Source organism: Pezoporus wallicus, unplaced genomic scaffold (assembly GCF_028554395.1).
Source record: "Pezoporus wallicus isolate ANWC-B61680 ecotype Strahan unplaced genomic scaffold, APGP_CSIRO_Pwel_v1 contig_9913, whole genome shotgun sequence".
Lineage (NCBI taxonomy): Eukaryota > Metazoa > Chordata > Aves > Psittaciformes > Psittacidae > Pezoporus > Pezoporus wallicus.
The window spans coordinates 30,706-42,097 of NW_026640215.1; the positions used below are offsets into that span (position 1 = coordinate 30,706).

General features: G+C 57.9%; 2 protein-coding genes across 2 annotated transcripts; one reads left to right on the plus strand and one right to left on the minus strand.

Moving 5' to 3' along the window:
* Nucleotides 1-1,328: 1,328 nt before the first annotated feature.
* Nucleotides 1,329-3,083, minus strand: LSM1 (LSM1 homolog, mRNA degradation associated). Its single transcript, XM_057418078.1, has 4 exons — nucleotides 2,929-3,083; nucleotides 2,650-2,718; nucleotides 1,878-1,993; nucleotides 1,329-1,499 (listed from the first exon to the last, which is right to left on the minus strand). Exons 1-4 carry the CDS (start codon nucleotides 2,972-2,974, stop codon nucleotides 1,329-1,331), a joined length of 402 nt encoding a protein of 133 aa, XP_057274061.1. The 5' UTR covers nucleotides 2,975-3,083.
* Nucleotides 3,084-3,144: 61 nt separating this feature from the next.
* BAG4 (BAG cochaperone 4) lies at nucleotides 3,145-6,561 on the plus strand. The gene is made up of 4 exons (XM_057418077.1): nucleotides 3,145-3,254; nucleotides 4,573-4,815; nucleotides 5,086-5,319; nucleotides 6,082-6,561. Exons 1-4 carry the CDS (start codon nucleotides 3,177-3,179, stop codon nucleotides 6,556-6,558), a joined length of 1,032 nt encoding a protein of 343 aa, XP_057274060.1. The 5' UTR covers nucleotides 3,145-3,176; the 3' UTR covers nucleotides 6,559-6,561.
* The last annotated feature ends 4,831 nt before the right edge of the window (nucleotides 6,562-11,392 follow it).

The window sequence follows — 11,392 nt, forward strand, 5'->3', positions numbered from 1 at the left end:
GTGATGGGGACCTCAAAGGGAAGGGGGATAAAGGGACATACATGATCCTGGTGTGCCCCAAGGCAGCCCTTGGTGAAGGTAGCTCAGACCCAGCCCTCATCCTGCTCTGCTTCCCAGATCCCAGCACTTCTTGCAGCATCACACACTGACATCAACCTCATCCCAAGGCCAAAACCCCTTTATCCAGCTCCTGCTCGCACAAGGCTCCAGCCCACATGGGTTGTGCATCCCATGGGATGGAGGCATTGGTGCTAGTGTCAAACCTCTCCCTCCTGGGGAGGGCACCAGCACCACCACGATGCCTATGGGGAGGGAATCCAGGATGCAGCGTGAGAATGGGATTGGGATGGATCAGGATGGGAGTGGGACCACCCCCAGGGCATCACAGGCTGATGTAAGGGGCAGCGCTGCAGACTTCATTCCCATCATCCTCATCCTCCTCCCGCAATCCTAATGGGTGGGAGCCCCATCCCACCCTCATCCCGGGTACAAGACCCCCCTCTCAGCCCCAAATCAGCTGCATCCTCCCAGGGGATTTGGGTTCCCCACCAGCTCCAACCCCCCTTTTATTCCATTGTTGTTAAAGCACAAAGGGAATTCCCTTGTTTTTCCTGTCCTCCCACCAAACTCACCCTATCCCACCCGGACAAAGCCCATGGGGAGGCTGCTTCTCCCCCCCCAGAAGAAGGGAGCTGTGGGGCAGAGGGGACCCCAACCCTGCCTATGGGGGCTTCACCCCTGTGCACTCAGCATCAGCTGGGCTCATCCTGCCCAACCCGAGGTGCTTGGGAAGAGGAAAAGCCCCCACTCAGCACCCAGGTTTGCTGTTTCCTGCCCAAATCCAATCCCATCCCAGCTGGCTCCCAACAGGATGGGGACAAGCACAACCCAAAGGACCCCCCTCCCTGCTGCACTGTGAGGAGGAGATGCTGCAGCAGCTCTTCATTAGCACTAATTAGGCCATCAGTGCACTCAGCTGAGCTGGGGGTTACCAGCATCCCTCTCCCTGTTCCAGAGGGTCCTGCACTGGGATGCGGATGGAGGGGACCAGAGGCAGAGCCGTTGCTATGGAGACTGAGGGTTTATTTACAGGCCAAGGGAAAACTCCCCCCGAGGCACGGGAAGAGGAACTAAAGCAAAACCAACCCAAAAGGACCAAGGGGGTTTCCTCCTGAACACACTCCCTTGTGTTCCCCAGTGCACGGGGCAGGCGCCTGCCTCCCCTCCTCCTCCTCCTCCTCCTTCTTCCATGCAAGGAGAGGAGCCAAAGGCATCATTTCCTCCTCTGTGCCATGGAAAACCCAACATGGGAACAGTGGGTTTGGGGCTCAGTACTCATCCAGGGTGTCTGCCCGCGGCACGCAGAGCCCCCGCTCCTTCAACGCCTGCACCTTCAGCTTCTCCGACTCCTGCTTCGCCTGCTGCTCCACGCGCTGCTCCTCCAGGATCTCCTCGATGGAGACCTGCTGCAGGGGGGTATCGCTCTCCTTCTCCAGGTCCTGCCACACAAAGAGCCCATTCAGCCCATGGGATGCTCCAGGCTCTCGGAGCCGGGATGATGCTGCCGGGGCCGAGCGGTGCCACGGGCAGCCCATTCCATTGCTCTTCCCGATGTTAACGGGGCAGGATGGATGCTGAGGTGAGCAGGAGCTGGCACACAGGCAGCAAGGGCTTGGGTCCACCCTGCCCATAGGTTTGCATGCGCAGGGCACACGGTGAAGGCGATGTGGGGGGGGACACAACCAGGGACCCCCAGCACAGTGTCCATGGGAGAGGGCTCTTGGGCAGCAAATCCATGGGGGCTCAACCATCAGCCCTCACAATGGGACCACCTGTAACTGATGGGCACCACACTCGTGTCAGGGCCCCTCACTTACTATTTCCCCCAGCAGAACAACGTTCTCTCCTCTCACTACAAAGATGCCTCGAGGGATGTCCCCATACTTCTTGCCCACGTGGATGCGCTCCACAGTCTGGTGCAGCACCAGGTTTGCTGCAGAGAGAGAAGAACTCAGATTACACCGTGTTTTGTAGCTATTAAAGAGCATCTCCCCCCCCGTCCCGGGGCAGCAGCAGCAGCAGCGCTCCCATCACTGATGGCACCAACCATCTCCCATGGATGGATGCAGCACCCACAGCCTGGGCAGGCAGGGCAGGCCACAGCACCCATGGCAGCGCCATCAGGTTCCAAGCCCATGGGTGTCTCCATCCCTTTGTGCCCAAAAAGGGATGCTGGAGCATCAGTGCTGGATGCAATTGGGAGGAGGGGGGGGATTAAACACAGATGTGTGCTTTAATGCACAGCACAAACACGCTGTAACCCTGCAATCACATCACTCCACTCACCACGAAATTGATTTAAACCTCATGTTTTTAACCAAAGAAATGCATATTCCTGCTCAGGACCAGCACGCAGTGGGGTTAATACAGCTACTGCGTTAAGCAAGGACCCCAAAATGGGGAGCTCCCACTAAATCCAAGCTCCCTCTTTATTGCTTGGGAAGGGAGCTCCTCCGGTGAGCCTGGGAGCATCACCCAGCTCCTACAAACGGGTACCTATGGGGCTCTCCTCTTCCTCCTCATCGCTGCCCGTCCCAACACACGCCTGGCACCGGGGCACATCCAACCCCCCCCAAGGTGCCCCCGTACCGAACTGGTCGATGCTGCGCAGGTACCCGATGAGCGTCCGCCCGTCCCGCAGCAGGACCAGGTGCTTCTCTGCGGGACACGAGGAGAAAAGCGGGGTTCAGACGGGGATGGACACCCCGGACCCCAACCCACAGCGCGGGGGGACCCAGTGATGCTCAACCAGCGAGGAACCCCGCACCGGAGCTCAGCCCACGGGGCAGGGGGTCCAAGCAGCCCCATGGGATGCAGCATCCACAGGGACCGGGGACCCGCTGGATGGAGCCCGGCCGGGGCACTCACTGTCGATGTCCTGGATGAGGCTGGCCGTGCCGGGCATGTAGTTCATGGTGCTGCCCGCGGCGGAAGCGCCGCCATGCGCCGGTGCCGCCGGTGCCGCCCCGGAACCACCTCGTAACCGGGAGGAGCTCGGTGTGGCGCTGCCCCTTTAAGACGCGCCAGCCGTGCGCGCAAGGCGGCCGCTGATTGGTCAGCCGAGGTGGGGGCCGGGCCGCTGATTGGCGGTGAGGCGGGGCGGTGGCGCGGCCGCCATGGAGCGCTGCGATCGCGCGGCAGAGCCGGGCCCGCTGTGGGCCCCCGGGTCCTCCCGCCCGCCGGCAGCGGCGCAGGTAACGGGGACCGGACCGGACCGGACCGGACCGGCGGCAGGGAGGGGGGGGAAGAGGGAGCCGCGATCCCGCCCCTCTCGGTGGGGCAGCCGCGGTCTCCGTGCCCTGGGGCAGAGCCGCGGGGCCTCGGCCGGGCGGGGGCCGCCGCGCATCCCCTGGTTTCCGAACGGATCCGTTCGCGTTGAGAGCATCCCCGAGCTGGGAACCGCGTTTAAACGCGTTTAAACGGGCGCGGAGGAGCTTTGTCCCCGGGCGCCGTCCAAGGTGACACGGCTGGGAGCCGGGCTCCAACGCTGGGATCACCGCGGAGATGCTGCCGGCCCCGGCTGGTTGGAGCCGGGATGAGCGGGGGAGAGCCGCGCATCCAACCGGACCCGCGCTTCCCGCAGGGAAGAAGCATCCCGGTGCCCGTTGCTTTCCGCTCCTGCCACTTTGCTCTTTGGGGCCCATTTGGGTCTATTGCAGCAACAGCGGTTTTTAGGGGCTGTTGCACAAACGCTGCGTGAAGAGAAAGGCTTCGCTCGTCGTGCTCCTGCTGTGCGGGCACAGCCGGGGTTTGTCCTAATCCCATGGGATGCGCAGGTTTGATCCCGATCTCTCCTCCATCAAACGGCTCATGGGGAAAAACTGCTGTGCCCAAAGCTATGGGGAGGCTCCGCGAGCTCCACCCGTTGACAAGGGCCTGCAGGGACAGGACAAAGGGAATGGCTTTAACCTGCCAGGGGGGAGATGGAGATGAGCTCTTTGGGATGCTGGGATGGGTTGAATGGAGAAGCTGTGGCTGCCCCATCCCTGGCAGTGCTCAAGGCCAGGGTGGACACAGGGGCTTGGAGCACCCTGCTCCAGTGCAAGGTGTCCTTGCTTTATGGGTGAGCTTTAAGGTCCTTTCCAATCCCATTCCATGATCCCGTGTCCTCGTGCTCCCGCAGCTCGGGGGATCGGAGCGCCCTCGGGCCCCAGAACTGGTGGATCCCGTCCTCTTGCCTCATTTCTCTTCGCAGACTGAAAGGGGAAGCGAGCGTTCCTGGAGCGGTTTTCATGCACCAGTGACGTGGTTGAGGCTCCTCGGAGCTGTTTGCCCCGGGGGGGGGCAATGGGAGAGGTATTGCTGAGCCATTGAGCCTCCCCCCCCGGCCACACCAACCTGCTGCAACGTCCCCTGCGCTGTGACCACAGCGTGAATCAAACGCGTTCATTGACGGTGGCCAACGTCAGAGCACGAAACCCATCCTGGGGATGATATAAAGGCTGCAGGAAGGGTCCCTTGGCCTCATAGCCACAGCCCATGACCTCTCCTCTGCTCTTCCCTCCTTCCCAGGCCATGGATTCTCCCTACGCCAATGGAGCCTACAGCCCCTCCTACCCTCCTGGTGCTGCCCCACACTACACGGGGCTGCCACGGGGGTACCACTGCTCCGGGTCCCCTTACACCTCCGAGCCCACCGGCAGGTACCGGTGCCCATCACCGGCTCCCCCCTGGAGCTACGCGGCACCGGAGGGTCCCAACGAGGGCTCCTCGCTCCGGAGGCAGCAGCAGGGTCCCAGCTACTCCCCACCGCAGGTAAGAGCCCAATTGCAGGGTCTGAAGGGGGCTACAAGGATGCTGGGGACGGGCTCTTCATCAGGGGCTGTAGGGATGGGACAAGGGGTGATGGGTTCAGACTGAAACAGGGGAGATTTAGGTTGGAGATAAGGAAACTTCCGATATCTCTACAGAGACTCCAAGGTTGAGGGCAAGGAAAGCAGGAGCCAGCAGCAACGCTGTTGGTGGGGCTGCCTGGAGGGAGCAGTGACTCCATGGGTAACTCCTGTTCTTCTCTTCCTCTTGCAGACACCGGGAATGCCCATCCCGCAGTATCCCTATGGAGACAGCAGCTCAGGGGTCACCCCCCCACCACAGCCCAGAGCCCTGGAGGACACATGGGCTCCTCACCCTGTCTATGGGGTGCAGCCACGGTACCCATGGGCATCCACTTCAGTGCATGGGAACCCCTTCGTGGCCGATTCGCACCCATCCTGGACCAGCAGCGGAGCAACTTCCCACCCCACTGCATGGGACTCAAAGGTAGCGTTGATGCTGATGATGCTGATGATGCAGTGATGCAGTGCAAGGTGATGCTGGGTCCTGGTTGGGGGCAGACCTCCCCAAACCCTGCCTCTGTCTCCTGGGAATGCCCCTTTCCCTGAGCACATTTAGTTTAGGTAGAAAGAAAGCAGCAGGGATCCAGGTGCTGCAGCGAAACCACCTCTTTGCATACACGAGACCAAAAGGCAGGGCTGGAGCTATAGAAAGGCATGGGAGATATCGGGCATCCCAGGGCAGGGAAATGGGTCAGCCCTTGTCCAACAACCTCTCTCAAGCAGTGCAGAGCATGGGACTCCCCAAGGGCCAGTCTGCAGCCTTTGGAATTCCTCTTCAAGTGCTTGTTTTGGGCACAGCCATCCCTTACTTACTGAGGGATGTTTTAAGCCCAAACCAGAAGGAAATGATGCATTTGGAGTGGTCTGTTCATGTCAGGGTTTGATCAGGAGGATCAATGCAGCAGGGATTTAGGGATGGGCGCTGCTATCCCTTGGGAACAGCCACCTGCAGAGAAGTGTCTTTGGGATGCCCAAACAGGACCCTCATTGGCATCTCTCTTTAGTGGCGTGTGGGTCCTGTGCCTCTTTGGGACCTCTTGGCAGGACTTGGGTGCAGAAGATGCTGCCTGTATCACTGCCCTGTGTCCCCCCCACTGAGCACAGCTCAAAGCAAGTGTCAGATAAGAGAGAAACCCCTGGCTTTTAGGCAAAACCACTTAAAAGGCTTTTTCTCCTCCTGCCTTAGGACGTTGCTTATGATAAACCCAAGCACGGCACAAACCATCACAGCTACTACCCCGACGGCAACCACCAGCCCTATGGGACAGTGAATGACCACGCAGCAGCCCCCCAGCACCCCAAGGTGCAGTACAGCGCCCAGCCCCAGCTCTATGACAGCACGCCTCGGAAGCCTTGGGCCGGGAATAGGGAGCTTCAACCTGGGGAGCACCGACCCACAGCGCATTCCGCAGGCATCCGGCCGGGAATCCAGAGGATCCTGCACGTTATGGGGGAGGCGGAGCAGCTGGAGGAGGAGGTGGATGAGTTTGTAGGGAAAAAGACAGATAAATCCTACCGGCTGCTGGAGGAGATGCTGACCAAGCTGCTGCTGGAGCTGGATTCCGTGGAGACGGGGGGCCAGGACAGTGTTCGGCAGGCCAGGAAGGAATCCGTCCACAGAATCCAGGCCATACTGGAAAAACTGGAAAGAAAGGGATTGTGAAAGCACATCCTCAAGCCGCAGCAGGCGGCCCGGTGAGGAGGCTCCATAGAGTCCCAGCTCTGCTAAATCTCTGCTACGCACTGCTGGCAATGGAATAGCAATAAACCCTCACAAAGCCACCGAAACCCAACCCCGGGAGCTCAGCCCCAGCTGATAACTTGGCAATAGATGAACTAAAAGAGGTTTGAAGCCATAGATTGAATTGTTGAACCGTCGAGATACCCACGATGGAAAGGTCTCCGTGGGGAGACCCAGAGGGCTCTGCATCCTCTTCATCTCCATCACTGTACAGAGGTTCCCCAGGCAGGCCCCATCTGTAGCCGCAGCCCTAGAGAGCCAAAACGCTTGTGAGATGTGGGGTACCACACTGCAACGTGCAGCCGTGACCCCAGGCTCGCCCTTCCCTGGGTGCATCTTCAGCTTCCTCCCATCCCGTGTCATTGTGGGGTATCCTTTGGCACCGAAGTGCTGCAGAAAGGGACCAGGTTTGCAGCTCTTGGCTGCGAGCTGATGTCGTGCCGTGCCTCCTGTGCCCTGGTGAGCCAGTGCATGGTGCCCCCCCTGCATTGTTCTGCTGTTGGAAAGGAGAGGTGTGAGCAGAAGAAAGGCATTGGAGAAGGGCATCCTCAAACAATGGGATGCTGGGAAGTGTTTTCCAGGTCGCTTGGGGGAAAAGCCACTTTTGAATGGTAAACATCCTCCTGCAGGGAGGCAGCCCATCCTCCTGTTAACCTTCTGGTTATACAGCACACGTGAAGTGAATCATTGCTCTGTGTGACGAGATAATAAACCCTGACACCTTTTGAATGTTGTTTTGTAATTAGGGTGTCTCAAGGTCTCTGCTCTTTAATAGGACCCTATGGGGAGGTTGTGCAACTCAGACCGAGCACCAGCCAGGCTGTCTCTGTGGCCGCGTTCCCTCTCGGAGTGCCTGCTTTGGGGTCCACTGGTGCTCCAGGAGCCATCACCCTTTGGCTCTGATGGCCAGCCCGTGTCCTCAAGGCACCCTGGTGGATCCCACGTCAGTCCCAGCCGGGGCTGCGTGCACGGGACTGACCTTTGCAGCTCGTTGGATGTGTCTGGGAGCACATGTGGCTGTCAGCCTGCAGGGATGAGGTGAGCCAAGGGGGAGACGAGTGTCCCGGGATGCGATTTGATTCCATCCTCTTGGCAGGCCGAGAACAGGATGTCGGAGTGGCTGTACTGGAGGTGCAAATCACTGCCCTGGTTCGCAGAGCTCATGGAAGGCAGTGGTTCAACCCCAGGGAATGCCATTCTTTCCCCGATAAAGGCAGCAGCCAGGAATGAATCTGTGCTTTGGGTTTGGTTTGTGTGGTAGCGATGGAGCATCTGTGCTCTGGGGAGCAATTTCCCCTCCTCTTACCACATGCGGTGCTATATTTGGTTGGTGGAGCTGTTGAAATCGAGGCTTTGGGTTCCCTTTGGGCAGGATCAGCCAAAAAAAAAAGCCTGGAATGTGCTGTGGCAAGAGGTGGTGCAAGTCCTGTTTCACCAGGGAAAGCAAAATCCATCAGTGCAGAGTGACTCCTCCGGGACAGTCCTGCAGCTTCCTAGAGGATGTGGCATTAGCAGCAAATCACTGCCTGCAGCCAGCTTGGGGCAGCCTGGGATGCAAGGAGCTGGCTGCACCTTCCCTTTCTGTGTGTGTTTCAGGAGCAAGAATCCCATCAGGAGCAAACCTGCATTGCTTATTGCATCCTCTTTGCTCCGGGACTCGTTTCCTTCCCCTATCAGCTGCCAGGGAAAGGAGTAGGGAGGTTCAGCTGCATAAGGAGTGTGGGCCCTGCAATGCAGTCAGTTAGGAGAGATTCCAAACCCCGTGCTCAGCTGCTGCATCACCAGTGCTCTGTGGTCTGGGACAAAGGTTTCCTGCTGTGGAGACGTGGTAAGAGCGATGATGCCTTTATCACCAGGAGAGCTGGAAGTCCATGTGTGGCATTCCAGCAAGGCAGAGCCCGGGAGGAGGAGGAGGAGGAGGAGGAGGGCTCCTTCCCTGCTCTTCTAGTGCTGAACCTATGGAGGTAACAGATTCCTGTAGAGATTTCCTCTTCCGGAGCTGAAGTTCCTGCGTGTGGGCAGAGGGTTATGTAAACCTCCAGTTAAAAGCACATTGAAGAGTGGGCTGAAATGGCAGTTACCATCTCTAGAACCTGAAATAGCAGTTACCAATAACCTGATATGGCAGTTACCAATAACCTGAAATGGCAGTTACCATCTCTATAAGCTGAGATAGCAGTTACCAATAACCTGAAAGTGCAGTTACCATTTCTATAACCTGAAAGAGCAGTTACCATCTCTAGAACCTGAAAGAGCAGTTACCAGTAACCTGAAATGGCAGTTACCATGTCTATAACCTGAGATAGCAGTTACCAGTAACCTGAAATGGCAGTTACCATCTCTATAACCTGAAATGGCAGTTACCAATAACCTGAAATGGCAGTTACCATCTCTATAACCTGAAACAGCAGTTACCAATAACCTGAAATGGCATGTCTATAACCTGAGATAGCAGTTACCATCTCTATAACCTGAAATAGCAGTTACCAATAACCTGAAATGGCAGTTACTATGTCTATAACCTGAGATAGCAGTTACCATCTCTGTAACCTGAAATGGCAGTTACCATCTCTATAACCTGAAATAGCAGTTACCAATAACCTGAAATGGCAGTTACCATCTCTATAACCTGAGATAGCAGTTACCATCTCTGTAACCTGAAATGGCAGTTACCATCTCTATAACCTGAAATAGCAGTTACCAATAACCTGAAATGGCATGTCTATAACCTGAAATGGCAGTTACCATGTCTATAACCTGAGATAGCAGTTACCAGTAACCTGAAATGGCAGTTACCATCTCTATAACCTGAAATAGCAGTTACCAATAACCTGAAATGGCAGTTACCATCTCTATAACCTGAAATAGCAGTTACCAATAACCTGAAATGGCATGTCTATAACCTGAGATAGCAGTTACCATCTCTATAACCTGAAATAGCAGTTACCAATAACCTGAAATGGCATGTCTATAACCTGAAATGGCAGTTACCATCTCTATAACCTGAAATAGCAGTTACCAATAACCTGAAATGGCAGTTACCATCTCTATAACCTGAAACAGCAGTTACCAATAACCTGAAATGGCATGTCTATAACCTGAAATGGCAGTTACCATCTCTATAACCTGAAATAGCAGTTACCAATAACCTGAAATGGCAGTTACTATGTCTATAACCTGAGATAGCAGTTACCATGTCTATAACCTGAAAGAGCAGTTATCAATAACCTGAAATGGCAGTTACCATCTCTATAACCTGAGATAGCAGTTACCAGTAACCTGAAATGGCAGTTACCATCTCTATAACCTGAAATAGCAGTTACCAGTAACCTGAAATGGCAGTTACCATCTCTATAACCTGAGATAGCAGTTACCATCTCTATAACCTGAAAGAGCAGTTACCATCCCTACAACCAGCGTTGCTCTGCAAGGAGACAGGCCTGGGTCTGGTCCTTGGGCAGGTAGAGCTGAGCCAAAGAGCAGGGATCAGCTGCAGACCTTGGGCACTTCAGGGGTGGCTGTGGCAGAGGTGAGCGCTGGGATGGTGATTCCTGGTTTGCCTTGCAGCATCCCGCCCATCACCAGCTCCTCTCTGCAGGAACCAAGCTCTTCTTCTGCCTCTTGCTCCTAGGAGCAACACACGTCACTGGAGAGGGTTTCTCAATCCCCATGAAGGCCCAAAGGGCACGGAAGGATCGGGAAGCAAACATGAGCTCAGAGTCTCGTGGTTGCAGCCGCAGGGCACCCCGTGCCCCAGTGCTTGCCCCCAGCGTGCACCGGAGGCAGTGGCTTGGCGGTGGAACCATCAGCACCAAGTCAAGGCTCAGGGAGTCCTGATTAGCGCCAGCATTGCCTGCCTGGCACCGCGTTTGGGCATGGACCTGCTCTGGCTGCTGCCAGGGCTGCAGGCAGGGTTGTGGGCACTGGGCAGGGGTTGCAGACAGGGTCATGGGTGGGAATTGCAGGCAGGGGGCAGGGGTTGTAGGCAGGAGTTCTGGGTGGGAAGAGCAGGCAAGGGCTGCAGGCAGCAGGCAAGGGCTGCAGTCAGGGTTGCGGGCAGGGGCTGCAGGGAGCAGGCAGGGGTTCTGGGTGGGAATTGCAGGCAGGGGCTGCGGGCAGGGGTTGCAGGCAGGGTTGCGGGCAGGGTCTGCAGGCAGGCTTGCAGGCAAGGGCTGCAGGAAGGGTTGCAGGCAGGGTTGCGGGCAGGGTTGTGGGCAGGGGCTGCAGGCAGGGTTGTGGGCAAGGTCTGCAGGCAGGGTTGCGGGCGGGAGCTGCAGGCAGGGATTGCAGGCAGGGTTGCAGGCAGGGGTGCGGGCAGGGGCTACAGGCAGCAGGCAGGGTTGCAGGGCAGCAGGCAGGGTTGCAGGCAGGGGTGCGGGCAGGGGCTACAGGCAGCAGGCAGGGTTGCAGGAAGGGTTGCGGGCAGGGGTGCGGGCAGGGGCTACAGGCAGGGTTGCAGGAAGGGGCTGCAGGCAGGGTTACGGGCAGGGGTGCGGGCAGGGTTACGGGCAGGTGTTGCGGGCAGCGTTGCAGGCAGGGTCCCTCCGCTTGCCCCTCCCGCCCTCCTGATGACGGCACCGTGCGGGGCGGGCAGCGCCGGCAGCACCGCCCCGGCCTGGGCGGTCTCGGTGCCCAGAGCGGGGCCTGCGCTGCCTCGGTACCGGCAGCCGCGGTGCGGGCAGCGCCGCCCGGCCCCGCGTGTGCGCAGGGCAGGGGCAGGGGCAGGGGCAGGGGCTTGGGTTTGGGGTAGGGAGCG